General features: G+C 39.8%; 1 protein-coding gene across 9 annotated transcripts in view; it reads left to right on the plus strand.

Moving 5' to 3' along the window:
• Window positions 1–16,240, plus strand: part of cnsta (consortin, connexin sorting protein a) — a 103,951-nt gene that overhangs the window by 66,443 nt on the left and 21,268 nt on the right. For all 9 annotated transcript variants that reach the window (XM_059985574.1, XM_059985576.1, XM_059985577.1 and 6 more), the window contains one exon: window positions 5,055–5,962. In XM_059985574.1, the coding sequence (XP_059841557.1) occupies window positions 5,055–5,962 (908 nt within the window). The remainder of the gene's footprint in view (window positions 1–5,054; window positions 5,963–16,240) is intronic.

Here is a 16,240-nt window from a genome sequence, read left to right on the forward strand (position 1 = left end):
TTTGCTGAAGCAGTCAGAGAGTGGTTGTAAGTGGCTGGCTCTCTGACTGGAGGTCTGTGATTAGTGGCGTGCTGCAGGGATTGGTGTTGGGTCCGTTGTTGTTCGTCATTTAAATTAACAATCTGGATGATGATGTGATAAACCGGATCAGCAAATTTGTGGATGACGTCAAGATTGGGGGTGTGGTGGACAGCGAGGAGGGCTATCAAAGCTTGCACCGCAATTTGGATAAGCTGGAAAAATGGCAGATAGAGTTTAATGCAGACGAGTGTGCGGTGATGCACTTTGGGAGGAACAGCCGAAGTAGGTCTCGCATGGTGAGCGTAGGTCACTGAGGAATATGGTAGAATAGAGGGCTCTGGGCATACAGATTTACAATTCCTTGAAGGAGGCATCACGGGTAGATAGGGTCGTGAAGAAAGCCTTTGGCACATTGACCTTCATAAGTTAATGTACTAAGTACAAGCGATGGGCTTTTGTTTTGAAATTGTATAATGTGTTGGTGAGGCCTACTTTGGTGTACTGTGCACTTTTGGTCAAACTACCTACAAGAAAGAAGTAAATAAGATTGAAAGAGTGCAGAGAATATTTGCAAGGATGTTTCTGGGACTTGAGGACCCGAGTTATATGGAAAGGCTAAAAAGATTAGGAATTTATTCCCTGGAACAAAGAAGATTGAATGGAGATTTGATAGAGGATTACAAAATGGAGGGGTACAAGTATAGCATAGCTGCAACTAGGCTTTTTTCACTGAGTTTGGGTGAAACTACAACAAGAGGTCATGGAATAAGAGTGAAAGGTGAAATATTTAAGGAGAACAAGAGGGGAAATTTCACTGAGAAGGTGGTGAGTATGGATTGAGCTGCTGGCACAAGTGATGGATGCAGGTTTGATTTCAACATTTAAGGTAAACCTGGATGAGAGAGGTATAGAGAGCTATGGTCTGGGTCCAGGTTAATGGATCCACACAGATTAGATGGGCCAAAGGGCCTGTTTTTGTGCTGTAGTACTCTGACTCAATGTGATGAGTATTTACTTGGGAAAAATAAGCATGGAAACAGAAATGGTAGAGGTAATGAATGAATTGAAGCTTGATAATGTTGGCTATGCAGAGTAGCTAAGCTGTCTGGTACAAAAGGTTTGCCATTGTCTTGGATCAGAGTTAGGGCATTTGGCCCACCAAGTCTGCTCTGCCATTCCATCATAGTTGATTTATTATCCCTCTCAACCCCTTTCTCCCACCTTCTCCCTATAACCATTGATGGCTTTACCAATCAAGAATCTATCAAACTCCACTGGCTATATATCCAATGGCTTGGCATCAACACCCATCTGTGGCAATGAATTCCACAGATTCACTACCCTCTGGCTAAAGAAATTCCTCTTCATCTCTGTTCTAAATGGAAGTCCTGGTTTTTGAGGATACCAGTGGTTTAGAGTTGCAAATATGACACCCTTGATCAAGAATATTTTTAAAAACATAAATGCAAGTCACTGACAAGCAAGGTTTTTGAAACCATCAACCAGAAAAAAATGACTGGCATTATGGAGAGGTTTAAGTTAATTATGGGTAGAGTACTGGTTTGTAAAATCATGTTTGATTGTATCATGTTTTTACCAAAAGGAAAACAGTGATTGATGTGAATTTTTAAAATGCATTTGTAGAAGTCCCACATAAGACTGGCTGATAAGGATGAAGTTCATGGAATAGGAGATTCAGTGTCCGCTTGGATCAAAATAATATTAAAGGTAGAAAGCAGCACATCATGGGAATAGTTACTTATCCAGACTGGAAGAGGGTAAATGGTGATGTCCACTGAGGTCTAGTTTGGGTTTAGTGGGTAATTTTGATTTATATTGATGGATATTTTAATACACAGGAACATTTCAATGTTTAGAGATAAGGCAAACAAAAGACCATTCAATTACAAGAGAACATATTCCAGCAGAGTGGGAAGATGTGACTAAATTGTATACAGAGACACGTGAGGTGACACTTTCTGGCAGAAAAGAGGGAGTGAGTCAATGCAGATTTAATAGCTCATTTCAAAGAAACACAGAATGAGCAAGTCATGCATTTCCTGTTAATAAGTCTTTGAAGGTGGCAGGATGCCTTTTGAGTGCTAGTAGAATTTCAAGGATCTTGGACATCATAAATAGGGAAATTTATTAAAAGTCAGGGAAGTTATCTGGAACCTTTTTACCCTCTGGATAGTCCACAGTATGTTCTCCACCACACTTCAAGTATGTAAATATCTTTAAGGAGTTGCAGAGGAGAGTGGATCCAGGGTAATGAAAATTGGCTGAAATGGAAATGCTGTAAATGAGAAATAAAAAGACAAAACTATTTCCACAGTCAGTGATTTAACTGCACAGTTTCCAATCTCATCTAGATTCAGTGTTCACAGTCTGGTCTCTTCTATAAAGGCAGATTAGGAGATTTCTTTGTGGAGCACATACATTTAATTTGAGTTTTCTTTGCCTGTCACTAATTTTCCATCTCACTCCCACTCTGGCCTATCTATCTGTGGCTTCCTGCACTGTTTATAATAAGGCCTAATGTAAACTTGAAGAACAACTCCTTGTCTTCTATGTGGGCAAGTTGCAGCATTCTGGGCAGAATTTTAAATTCTATACCTTCAGGTAACTCATTTCCTCAGTCTTCATTGGAACAGGTCAGTTCATCCATCTGTGACATTGACTGTGTTTCTCTCAAATCAGTACAGTCTGATTTGCTGGGCATTTCCTGCAGACCTCTTTTACAATTCTGTTTTCACTATCTATGCCCTCATTTCCTAGATTTATGAATGGCTGTGTTCTCCCTCCCTGACAGCTCCCAATAGACCATAGATGAGATGACTCAATTTAGATTATGCCAACAACAATTCAGACCTTGCCTATCAGAAATTTTCACTTTGTCATAACCATCTCCCTCTGCACCCTCCCTGTGGCTTGCATTAACTTGATTCCTCCTTCTGACTTCTGACAAAATCTTTTTGACTTGCATTGTTAGCTATGTTTCTCTTTCCCTGATGCTGCTTGATCTGATGATTTCCATCATTTAAAAAAAATTTCAACTGTAAACATTTTGAATGAGCAGGTCATTGTCTTTTAATCTCATGTTCTTTGATTTCACTAATTACTTTCAGCCTTCCACTAAATTCAGTTGTCATTTTTATGGAAAAAAACAACTGAAGGAAAGTGAAGTCAGTGTTTTATTTGTTTCTGAATAGAGTAGGTTCACTTCCACAATCCTCAGTCATATGTGGAGCATTTATCGTTAGATGTCATTTATTTTCCCTTTCAGCAATGTAGTTTTAAAGATATTGCAGGTCTGTTACTAAAATGGTCAGGTTAAGAGGCTATTCACTAAAACTATTTAATTTGAAAGGAGAGTATTTGATTTTACATTCTAGTTTGGCTGAAATAAATTCCTCAGAAATAATCGATTGAATGAGTCTTACTTGATACAAATTATCTGGATTATTTTTCTTTGGTTAATATGGAAGAACTGAGCAATTCAAACAATATAAACTCAGTAGCCTCTGTATTAGGTAACTTATACCTAATAAAGTGACCACTGAGTGTATGAACTTGTTCTTGTGCTGCTGCAGCCCATCCACTTCAAGTTTTGATGTGTTGTGTATTTTGATGTGTTCTTCTGCACACTACTGTTGTAACCCATGGTCGTTTGAGTTACTGTCACCTTCCTGTCAATTTAACCAGTTTGGCCATTCTCTGATTTCTCTCATTAACAATGTATTTTTGCCTACAAAACGGGCACTCACTGGATGTTTTGCTTTGTTTTTCACGCCATTGCCTGTAAATTCTAGAGACTGTTGGCAATGAAAATCCCAGGAGATCAGCAGTTTCTGAGATACTCAAGCCACCCCATCAGACACCAACAATCATTCCACACTCAAAATCACTTAGATCACATTTCCTCTCCATTCTGATGTTTGCTTTGAGCAACAACTGAAACTTTTGAGCATGTCTGCATGCTTTTATGATTTGAGTTGCTGCAACATAATTGGCAGATTCGCTATTTGGGTTAAGGAGCAGGTCTACCTAATAAAGTGGCCACAGAGTGTATAAATCTAAATTGTTAGCATGGGAAACTGCAGTAACTACAAAAATCTTTTTAAGTGGAAAATGCTATGAAAATATTAGTAAATTTAACACTGACGCACATCCATATTACCCAGATGTCAAAAAAAAAAACGGTGATGTGTTTTTTGCTATGTCTTTTTGGAAGATGGATGCAGCAGAGAAGTTTGAGAGAATTCTAAATCTCATGTCCTCTGAAGTGACACTTAAAGCTCGATAAAGGATTACCTCAGTAATTCTTTCCCCATTCATGTCCCTAAGTTAAAATTATTTTCCTAAGTTAAAATAATGTGCTGTTTCAGAAACCCACTCTTCCACATGCAATTGCAAATTTTGTTGTTGGAAAAAGCTGAGAAATGAAAAGATGCAGTTGCTTTTCCTGGTCCTGACACACAGTTCCATAAAATTCTTTTCTTCACCCTAAACTTAGAATTTGATTGTTTTTTATTATTGACACATTTTTTATTTTTAACAATGAGAGGGAAATAAAAGGTTACAATATTTATACAGACCTACAGTATTTTAATATTTATACTTAGTAACAGGAAGTGCTAATCCTGCAGTTCTACCTAAACATAACTTTGGAATTCCATTGCTTCATTAATGATTGTTGAACTTAGTGAAATTTCTCTTTACCTCTAATGAAATGTAGTTTCTTGCCAAATTGAGTTCACTGCAAATTGGTAATTGTTAATAAATGTACAAAGGTCTTAATCATGTGAGTGCAATCAGCCTCAGGAAAGCTGAACAGATAATGTATAAAGAAATCATTAAAATTTAATGTCACTTGTGTCTGCTTACTGAATGGAACAGAGCCAGGATTGGCAGATGGGATTTCACTCAGAGATAACGATTCAGAGACAAACCGTATCAATTTTTAAAAGGCTTTGCAGCAAGTATTGTCAGCAAACTCTAATGAAATGTGTGTTTCTATACTCTGTTTTTAGGTTTTACAGACCAACTTCTTGGTACAAAAGTACAAACTGCAAAATATGATTATGCATTATTGGAAATGATGGAAGACGGAAAAGAAGAATCCACTGTACCATTACAGGCTGCAGTGCTGGTTGGCAAATCCTGTTCAAGAGAGCCTGCAATGTATGCTGCTGAAACATTACCAGAGGAGCAACTAGAAGCTCGAAGAGCAAAATCCAGGATACACTCTGATGTTGAGACAGAACATTCGTATTCTGAAAACATCAAAGCAGATGAAATCTGCCTTCAGCCACATGCCACAACACCTTGCAAGGATGTACCGACTGCTACAAAAGCAATTGAGACAGAGTGTGAGACGCAGGTTGTTACAAATGCTGCTCTGTTTCATCATGAGGATATAGATAACCTACAAGACAATTTAACACTTGCTGGCAAAACTACTGAAGAAAGTGAGGAGATTAATTTGAAGTGCAGCAAAACTGTACAGTTCATTACAAATGGTGAAACGATGCCAAAACATAGCAATCATGTATTGCAAAACCATGTTAGAAGTAATTCCAGTGATTGTGTGCATGGAGACTCATGGAATCTACAGAATATAAGTGATTCAGAAGGAACTTTGGAGGCAGATGGGCAGACAGCAAAACAAAACCATACAAGTGTGTTGAGTGAAATTAATAAAAGTTATCAACGGATGGGTTCAGGAGTGGAGCAGGAAATTCAGAGCCATGTGGAATTTAGTGAGTGTCAGATATCAAATGAAGATGCGGAGAAACAAGGTGATGAAAACATGGAAGGACTTTCCAGCTTTGAACACAACATCTCATCCAGTCAGAGGAATGGCACTGAAGAGTTACTGCAATTCAATGACAATTCACTTTCCTTGGATGAACTTGCGAAAAGGATTCAAATAGAAGAGGTATATACATATTTAACTTCAACTTTTGCTTTAATTTTTTGAATGATGATACAGTATATTTTTACAGAATTGTGGCAGCACAGGAGGTTATTTGGCACTTCAAGTTCCAGCTCTCAAAAGCAGTGCAGAGGGTCCCCGTGCTTGTCATTTTTCTATTAACTGTGAGCCTTTTTCATTTTCAAGCACTGATCTAATTTTGGAAGTCATAATCAAATCTGCCATCATATCTCTGACAGCAAATTTATCAAAGATAGTATCCGATCCTGCCTTCAAAAATATTTTTCTTGTTGGTTTTGGTTATTTTCTTCTGTGTCCTTCAAGAGAGCGGACTTGACAGGCTGAATGACATAATTTTTTTCCTATGTCTTATGGTTATATGGAGCTAAGTTTCCCTGTACATTTTTATCTAAATCCTATATTAATTTTTGAGAAATTCACATTTTACTAAACTGTGGTGATCACAGATAGGTGTAATACTGCACCTGTAACTAAATTAGTGTTTTGTGACTTCACTCTTATGGCTTTCATGGTAAAGGGTTGGTAAAATAAGTTAATTGGTTTATTGTCACTTGTATGGCCTGGTAACACCATGATTAGTGTAATGTTAGTGTAATGTTAGTGTAATGTTATTACACTAATTCTTGATCTGGTTTCCTCCCACATTCCAAAGACATGCAGGTTTGTAGGTAAATTGGTCGTATAGGTTTAATTAGGTGATGCAGTCTAGTGGCCCTGTTACAGTTTTGTATCTTGAAATAATGTAAGCTGTACCAAGGTACAGTGAGAAACTTGTCTTGAATACCGTTCTTGCACATCAGTTCAGTACAAGAGTGCATTGAGGTAGTACAAGTTAAAACAATAACCATGTACAGAATAAAGTGTTACAGTTACAGAGAAAGTACAGTGCTGGTAAAAAAAAATAAAGTGCAAGGTCATAATGAGGTAGGTAGATTGTGAGGTCAAGAGTCCACCTTATTGTACTAGGGAACCATTCAATGGTCTTATAGCAGGGTAGAAGTTGTCTTGAGTCTGATGGTATGTGCCTTCAGGCATTTATATCTTCTGCCTGATGGGAGGGGGGGAAAGAGAGAATGTTTGGGATGGGTGGGGTTGCTGATTATGCTGGCAACAAGTAGACTGAGTCAATGGAGGGGAGAGTGGTTTGCGAGATGTGCTGACCTGTCCCACAACATATTAAGCCATGATGCATCTGGATAAGATGCTTCTTCAGCCTCCTGAAGATGTAAAGGTACTGATGAGCTTTCTTGGCTGTGCTGCCAATGTGGTCGGCCGTTGGTGATGTTTACTCCTAGGAATTTGAAGTTCTCAACCCCCTTGACCTCAGCACCATTGATGTAAATAGGAGTATGTGCACCAACCCCCTCCCCCTGTGAAGTCATTGACCAGCTCTTTTGGAGACATGGAGAGAAAAGTGGTTGTTATGACTCTTCACTCATCATTATTTGAGGTATGGCTCACTACAATAATATTATCTGCAAACTTGTAGATGGAGTTAGAGCAGAATCTGACTATACAGTTGTGTGTGTGTAGGGAATCGAGTGAGGGACCTAGGACACAGTCCTGTGGGGCAGAAATGGTGAGGATAAACATAGTGAAGTGTTGTTGCCTATCCTTAATGACTCTGGAGTGTTAATGAGGAAGTCAGGGTTCCAATGCAAAGGGAGGTGTTGAGTCCCACGTCTAGGAGTTTGGATATGAATGTACTTGGAATGTTTGCATTGAAGGCCAAGTTGTGGTCGTAAACATTATTCTAATGTGGGTATCTTTACTGTTCAGATTCTCCAGAGATGTAGGGCCAATGAGATGGCATCTGCTATATACCTCTTTTGGCAGTGGGTGAATTGCAGTGGGTCAAAGTTGTCTGGGAGGCTGGTATTAATGCATACCATGACCAGCCTCTTGAAACTCTTTATGATTGTTGACGTCTGAGACACTGAGTGGTAGTCATCACATTACCTTGGTTTTCTTTGGGACTGGGATGATATTGGACTTGTTAAAGCAAATGGGAACCTGAGTATACAGCAGAGACAGATTACAAACATATAAGTATCCCTGCTAGCCAACCTGTGCAGGATCTAAGGACACAGCTAGGGGCACCATCCAGTCCAGTTGCTTTCCACTGTTCACTCTCCAGAAGACAGATATTGCATTCAGAGTGGTTGACAGCGGTTTCAGGTGCATTGGAAGCTGTTGGGGTGGATGACAATCCAATCCCCTTTGTTCAAAATGTGTATAGAATGCGTTAAGCTCATGGGGAAGGGATGTGCTGTTGATGACTTTGTCTTGTAGCCTTTTATAGCATGTAAGCCTTACACAACTGGTAGCTTATCTAGGACTTGATTTTGGACTCGTGTTGACTCTTGGTATCATTGATAGCTTAATGAAAGTTATATCTCAATTTCCTGTAAAGGTTAGAGTTACCTAATTTGAATGCTGCAGTCCTAGACTTCATTAGGAAATTGATTTCATGTTCATCTGTGGTTTCCAGTTTGGGAACATCAGGATGATCCTCTTTGGTTCACAGCCCTCCACACACTTCTGATATACTCTGTGATAGGATGGCATGCTTGATAAATAAACTCATTACTTAAGTTCTACAGTAGATTGAGATCACACCTTTGTGTGAACTTGTTTATTGTTACTTGTTTCTTAAAGTGTGTACTTGCCTTGTGGTCATGCAGTAAAAGTTTTTCTGATTAATTTGTTTGAAGAGATGATGGTCATGTGGAAAGTTTGAGTATGTTCAGCTTTCAGGTTTTTCAAAGAAGGAAAGGTGACATTCAATCATTAGATTCTAAGGGGAAGATAAAGTACATACAGTAGGGATAAAGAATAGAGAGGGCATACAAGGAAGCCAGAGCTAGTGGAAAGGGAGAGGATTGGGAAGCTTTTAAAAATTTGTAGAAGGACACTAAGAAAATCATTAGGAAGGAAAAGATGAATTATGAAAGGAAGCTGGTGACTAATATCAAAGACGATACTAAAAGCAGTTTTAAATATATAAAGTGTAAAAGAGAGTTGAGGGTAGATGTAGGACCAATAGAAAATGATGCAGGAGATATTGTAATGAGAGACACAGAGATGGCAGAGGAACTGAATGCATATTTTGCATCATTCTTCACAGTGGAAGACATTGCAGTATACCAGACATTCAAGAGTGTCAGTGAAGTATGTGCAGTGAAAATTATGACTGAGAAGGTGTTCAGAAAGCTTAATAGTCTGAGGGTGGATAAATCTCCTGGACCCGATGGATTACACCCTCGGGGTCTGAAGGAAATAGCTGGAGAGATTCAGGGGCATTACAATGATCTTTCAAGAATTGACCGATTCTGGCATTGTACCAAATGACTGGAAAATTGCAAATTTTACTCTGCTATTTTAGAAGGCTGGGAGGCAGCAGAAAGGAAACTATAGACTTGTTAGCCTGACGTAAGTCGTTGGGAAGTTGTTGGAATCGATTGTTAGGGATGAGATTATGGAATACCTGGAGGCACATGACAAGATAGGCCAGAGCCAGCATGGTTTCCTGAAAGGAAAATCCTGCCTGACAAACCTACTGCAATTATTTGAGGAATTACTAGCATGGGTGGAGCATTGGCTGATTGGCAGAAAATAGAGTGGAAATAAAGGAATTCTATCCTGGCTGGGTGCTGGTTACCAATGGAGTTCCACAAGGGTTGGTGTTAAGACCACTGCTTTTGTCAATGATTTAGACTATGGAATTAATGGATCTGTGGTTAAGTTTGCTGATGATACAAAGGTAGGTGGAGGAGTGGGTAGTGTTGAGGAAACAGAGAGCCTGCAGACAGACTTAGATAGTTTAGGGGGATAGGAAAGGAAGTGGCAAATGAAATACAATGTTGGAAAGTGTATGGTTATGCACTTTGGTGGAAGAAATAAATGGGCAGACTATTATTTAGATGGGGAGAGAATTCAAAATGCAGAGATGCAAAGGGACTTGAGGGTGCTTGTGCAGGATATCCTAAAGGTTAACTTCCAGGTTGAGTCGGTGGTGAAGAAGGTGTAGCACCTTGTAAGGTTTCACTGCTAATGTAATGGACAATGACTCCCATCCACTCCATAATGTACTAGTTAGGCACAGGAGTACATTCAGCCAGAGACTCATTCCACTGAGATGTAACACTGAGCGTCATAGGAAGTCATTCCTACCTGTGGCCATCAAACTTTACAACCCCTCCCTCGGAGTGTCAGACACCCTGAGCCAATAGGCTGGTCCTGGACTTATTTCCACTTGTCATGATTAACTTATTATTATTATTTAATTATTTATGATTTTATATTGCTATATTTCTTCACTATTCTTGGTTGGTGCGGCTGTAACAAAACCCAATTTCCCTGGGGATCAATGAAGTATGTCTGTCTGTTTCTCTGTAGCAGCAATGTTTGGGTTATGACTAGAGATAACGAGGTTTTGGAATATGGGGGCTGTCTGTTGAGTGGGATGCTGTTCATTCTTGTGTGTCTGGGAGCTGGGAATTTGCGGTCTTTTGCTGGGGAAAGATGAGAGAAGATGCAAATGGAGAGAGTTGGTAGACTGCCAGATGGTGTGGACTTGGAGAGAGAGTCCGAAGGTCAACGATGATCGGAGGTGGTTGATGGTGGACGAATGGCCTAATCAGTTAGCTCCTACCTTGTGCATTAGACTGTTTCATGAGAATGGGCCCTTTTTTCCTTTTGTTTTCTTTGCTAAACATATAGTCAAATAAAGAATTATAAGCTCAATTGTTGAATTGCACATTGTGTACTGTTTGTTATTTTGTTGTACTGATTTGTAACAGGGGACAGATCGCTCAACATCCACCCAAACGAGATTTCTTAAATTTGGCCGGGCCGGGGGCTATCATCCTCTATATTAAGCCACTAGCTGAAGTGAGAGCTACAAAGGCAAATGCAATGTTGGCATTCATTTCCAGAGGTATAGAATATAAGAGCAGGGATGTGATGTTAAGGCACTACAAGGCACTCATGAGACCACACTTGGAGTATTGTGTGCAGTTTTGGGCTTCTTATTTTAGAAAGGATATACTGACATTGGAGAGGGTTCAGAGAAGATTCACAAGAATGATTACAGGAATGAAATAGTTACCGTATGAGGAACGTCTGGCAGCTCTTGGGCTGTATTCCCTGGAGATCAGCAGAATGGTGGGGGATCTCATAGAAACATTCCGAATGTTAAAAGGCCTGAACAGATTAGATACGTCGCAGTTATTTCCCATGGATTCTAGGACAAGAGGACATGACTTCAGGATTGAAGGACATCCATTTAGAACTGAGATGCAGAAAAAATACTTTCATCAGAGGGTGGTAAATCTATAGAATTTGTTGCCACGAGCAGCTGTGTAGGCCATGTCATTGGGTGTATTTAAGGCAAAGATTGATAGTTTCTTGATTAGCTAGGGCATCAGAGGATATGGGGTGAAGGCAGGGGAGTGGGGATGGCTGGAAGAATTGGATCAGCCCATGTTTGAATGGCAGAGCAGACTCGATGGGCCAAATGGCTTAATTCTGCTCCTGTATCTTAGTCTTATGATATTTTCACCATGAAAGGAATGTAGAAGCACAGAGCAGGGGTTAAAAAGTTGAACACTTTAAGTGAGAGGTGGGGTGGAGAGGGGGATGAGGGTTTGGGGGATGGTTGGGTTAAACAGTCAAAAAGTAATTGGCAACTGGTTGCGTTGCATGTAATTTGTTGGTGTTGCAATAAAAATTAGTGATTTAAAAAAAAAAGTTGAACACTTAAGGACGGAAGTCAAGCTAAATTCTCTATGCCAGTTCTGAAATTAGCACGATTGTACTGAGGTAGCTATGTGGTTAAGTGTATTCAAGACTTGTGGATCTTTGAACTACAGGGGAATAGAGGTTTGTGGGTTGGGAGCAGGAAAATGGAGATGATGCTGACATTTTTGAGGCATTGTATTACATATTTATTCTGTACATTTATTTATAAAGATGAAAATTCCATTTGTTACTTTAACAGATTAATTTATCCCACTTGTTGCCCTGTTTCCTTATCTACTCTGACAGTTTTATAGTTTTATGGATATATAGAACACAGTCACTCTGTTCCTGGATTTTTATTGATGCTTAATACCCAGATTCAAAATTAAAATCCAAATGGAATCCACTTCTGTTGTCTGTCCTTGCACAATTTCATATTGAATAGTAACTTGAAATGGTTCTGTTTATTTGTGATTTTTATGTGATTATTTTGCTAACTTAGTTTTAGGTTTTGAGGATGTGGTTGAAGCAGTGGACAGGGGAGTATCTAATGTTATTTGTATGAATATCTAGAAGGTACTTGATCTAAATATTCATGAGGCAAACAACTGAAGTTGAAGCTCATGAGAGTGAAAGTAATTTATTGACCTGACCTGGTCGAGAAATTGGTTGAAGAGCAGGAGACATATCGTCGGGATCATGACTAATATTGGCACGATGGGAGCAGTGGCATACTACAAGGGGGTCTTCTGGCAGCAACCCAGGACTGTATGAACTCTGAAACCTCAATGGGATAGATATACAAAAATTAGTAGTATTTTAAACAGTGTAGATGGAAATATAAAATGACATACCACACCAGTTTTATTTATTTAATCTCTTAAAGGTCAGTGTACCAATTTGTTGTCATCCACTTCAGAATTAAACACCCTGTTTAATATTTTTAGCTGTTGAAAAAGTAGTTGAGGATTGAAGATTATAAGGAGAATCGTGTTCAAAGATCATTAAAATGTCATGGGCAATTATATAAAATAATGAAAAACTTGTAATGCTTTGTATTTCCTTACAACGTGGGAGCCCCTTTGGTTCATAGAATCCCTGTCAATTCTCAGAGCAGAACTAGATTTATTATCATTGTCTTGTATGAAGTAGAATGTGTTGTTTTACAGCAGCAGTACAGTGCAAAGGCATAAACTTATTATAAATTACCAAATAAATAAATAGTAACAAAGAAATAATGAGGTAGTGTTCATTAATCTGATGGTGGAGGGAAGAAGCTGTTCCTGAGTTGAGAGTGGGTCTTCAGCTTTCTGTACCCCTTCCCCAATGGTAATGACAAAAAGACAGCAAGCCCTAGATGGTGAAAGTCTTCTGTGATGCATGCAACCTTCTTGAGATGGCCTTCTTGAACATACCCTCGTTGGTGGGGAGGGTTGTGCATGTGATGGAGTTGGCTGAGCCTACATTCCTCTGGAACCTTTTCTAATCCTGTGCATTGGAAGCTCCATACCTGGCTGTGGTGCAACCGGTCATAATGTTCTCAATGGTACATCTATGGAAATTTGCAAGAGTCCTTGATGACATACCTAATCTCCTTAAGTGCATTCTAATTTAAATTACATTAGCTAAACCTTTCTAATTTGCATTAAATCTAAACATCAATCCACTCTTGCTTATATTGTTATAAAATTCCCTGATTTAAATTTGTATAAGCAGAATCAGAATCGGGTTTATTATAGAATATAGAACAGTACAGCACAGGACAGGCCTTTTGGCCCAAAATGTTGTGCTGAGCCAATTAATTTAGTAATCAAATGACCAATTAATCTCTTCAGCTCTGCAATGTTTATATCCTTCTATTTTCCTCACATGCTTATCTAAACATCCCTAATGTATCTTCCTCTATGACCACCCCAGGCCATGCGTTTGAGACACCCATCACTCTGTGGAGGAAAAAAAGTCCTTCACATCTCCTTTGAAATTCCACCCACTCCCCTTAAATACATACATGCCCTCTGGGATTAGACATTTCAACTCTGGGAAAAGGATACTTTCTGTCCACTGTTTTCATACCTCTCATAGAAACATAAAAGACCTACAACACAATACAGGCCCTTTGGCCCACAAGGTTGTACTGAACATGCCCCTACCCTAGAAATTACCAGGCTTGCCTATAGCCCTCTGTTTTTCTAAGCTCCATGTACCTATCCAAAAGTCTCTTAAAAGACCCTATTGTATCCACCACCACCACCTTTGCTGGCAGCCCATTCCACGCACTCACCACTCTCTGAGTAAAAAACTTACCTCTGACATCTCCTGTGGACCTACTCCCCAGCACCTTAATCCTGTGTCCTCTTGTGGCAACCATTTCAACCCTGGGAAAAAGCCTCTGACTATTCACATGATCAACACCTCTCAACATCTTATACACCTCTATCAGGTCACCTCTCATCCTCCTTCACTCCAAGGAGAAGAGACCGAGTTCACTCAACCTATCCTCACAACACATGCTCCCCAATCCAGACAACATCATTGTAAATCTCATCTGCACCCTTTCTATGGCTTCCACATCCTTCCTGTTGTGAGGTGACCAAAACTGAGCACAGTACTCCCAAGTGGGGTCTGACCAGGGTCCTATATAGCTGCAACATTACCTCTCGGCTCCTAAATTCAATTCCACGATTGATGGAGGCCAATTCATCGTACGCCTTCTTAACCACGGAGTCAACCTGCATAGCTGCTTTGAGCATCCTATGGACTCAGACCCCAAGATCCATCTGATCCTCCACTCTGCCAAGAGTCTTATTATTACTATATTCTGCCATCATATTTGAACTACCAAAATGAACCACTTCACACTTATCTGGGTTGAACTCCATCTGCCACTTCTCAGCCCAGTTTTGCTTCTTATCAGTGTCCCGCTGTAATCTTTGACAGCCCTCCACACTGTTCACAACACCTCCAACCTTTGTGTCATCAGCAAACTTACTAACCCATCCCTCCACTTCCTCATCCAAGTCATTTATAAAAATCACAGAGAGTCCCAGAACACATCCCTGAGGCACTCCACTGGTGACCAATCTCCATGCAGAATATGACCCGTCTACAACCACTCTTTGCCTTCTATGGGCGAGCCAGTTCTGGATCCACAAAGCAATGTCCCCTTGGATCCCATGCTCCTTACTTTCTCAATAAGCCTTGCATGGGGTACCTTATCAAATGCCTTGATGAATTTCATATACACAATATCTACTGCTCTTCCTTCTATCAATATGTTTAGTCACATCCTCAAAAAATTCAATCAGGCTTGTAAGACATGACCTGTCCTTGACAAAGCCATGCTGACTATTCCTAATCATATTATACCTCTCCAAATGTTCAAAGATCCTGCCTCTCAGCATCATCTCCGTCAACTTACCAACCACTGAGGTAAGACTCACTGATCTATAATTTCCTGGTCTATCTCTACTCCCTTTCTTGAATAAAGGAACAACATTCGCAATCCTCTGGAACCTCTCCCAGCCCCATTGATGATGCAAAGATCATCGCCAGAGGCTTAGCAATCTCCTCCCTCACCTCCCATAGTAGCCTGGGCTACTATCTCATCTGGGCTCTGCGACTTATCCAACTTGATGCTTTCCAAACGCCCCAGCACATATCCTCTTTCTTAATATCTACATGCTCAAGCTTTTCAATCTGCTGCAAGTCGTCACTATTGTCACCAAGAGCCTTTTACATAGTGAATACTGAAGTACAGTATTCATTAAGTACCTCTGCTATTTCCTCTGGTTCCATACACACTTTCCCGCTGTCACATTTGATAGGTTCTATTCTTTCATGTCTTATCCTCCTGCTCTTCACATGCTTGTAGAATGCCTTGGGGTTTTCCTTAATCCTGCCCGCCAAGGCCTTCTCATAGCCCCTTCTGGCTCTCCTAATTTCCTTCTTAAGCTCCTTCCTGTTAGCCTGATAATCTTCTAGATCTATAATATTACCTAGCTCTCTGAACCTTTTGTAAGCTTTTTTCTTGACTAGATTTATTACAGCCTTTGTACACCATGGTTCCTGCACCCTACCATAACTTCCCTCTCTCACTGGAATGTACCTATGCAGAACTTCACATAAATATTCCCTAAACTTTTGCCACATTTCTTCTGTACATTTCCTTGAGAAGATCTGTTTCCAATTTAAGCTTCCAATTTCCTGCCTGATAGCCTCATAATTCCCCTTACTCCAATTAACGCTTTTCTAACTTGTCTGTTCCTATCTCTCTCCAATGCTATTGTAAAGGAGATAGAATTATGATCACTATCTCCAAAATGCTCTCCCACTGAGAGATCTGACTCCTGACAAGGTTCATTTCCCAATACCAAATCAAGTACAGCCTCTCCTCTTGTCGGCTTCGCTATATATTGTGTCAAGACACCTTACTGAACACACCTAACAAACTCCACCCTATCTAAACCCTTTGCTCTAGGGAGATGCCAATTGATGTTTGGAAAATTAAAATCTCTCATC

The sequence above is a fragment of the Hypanus sabinus genome, chromosome 12 (assembly GCF_030144855.1).
Source record: "Hypanus sabinus isolate sHypSab1 chromosome 12, sHypSab1.hap1, whole genome shotgun sequence".
Taxonomy (NCBI): Eukaryota; Metazoa; Chordata; class Chondrichthyes; order Myliobatiformes; family Dasyatidae; genus Hypanus; species Hypanus sabinus.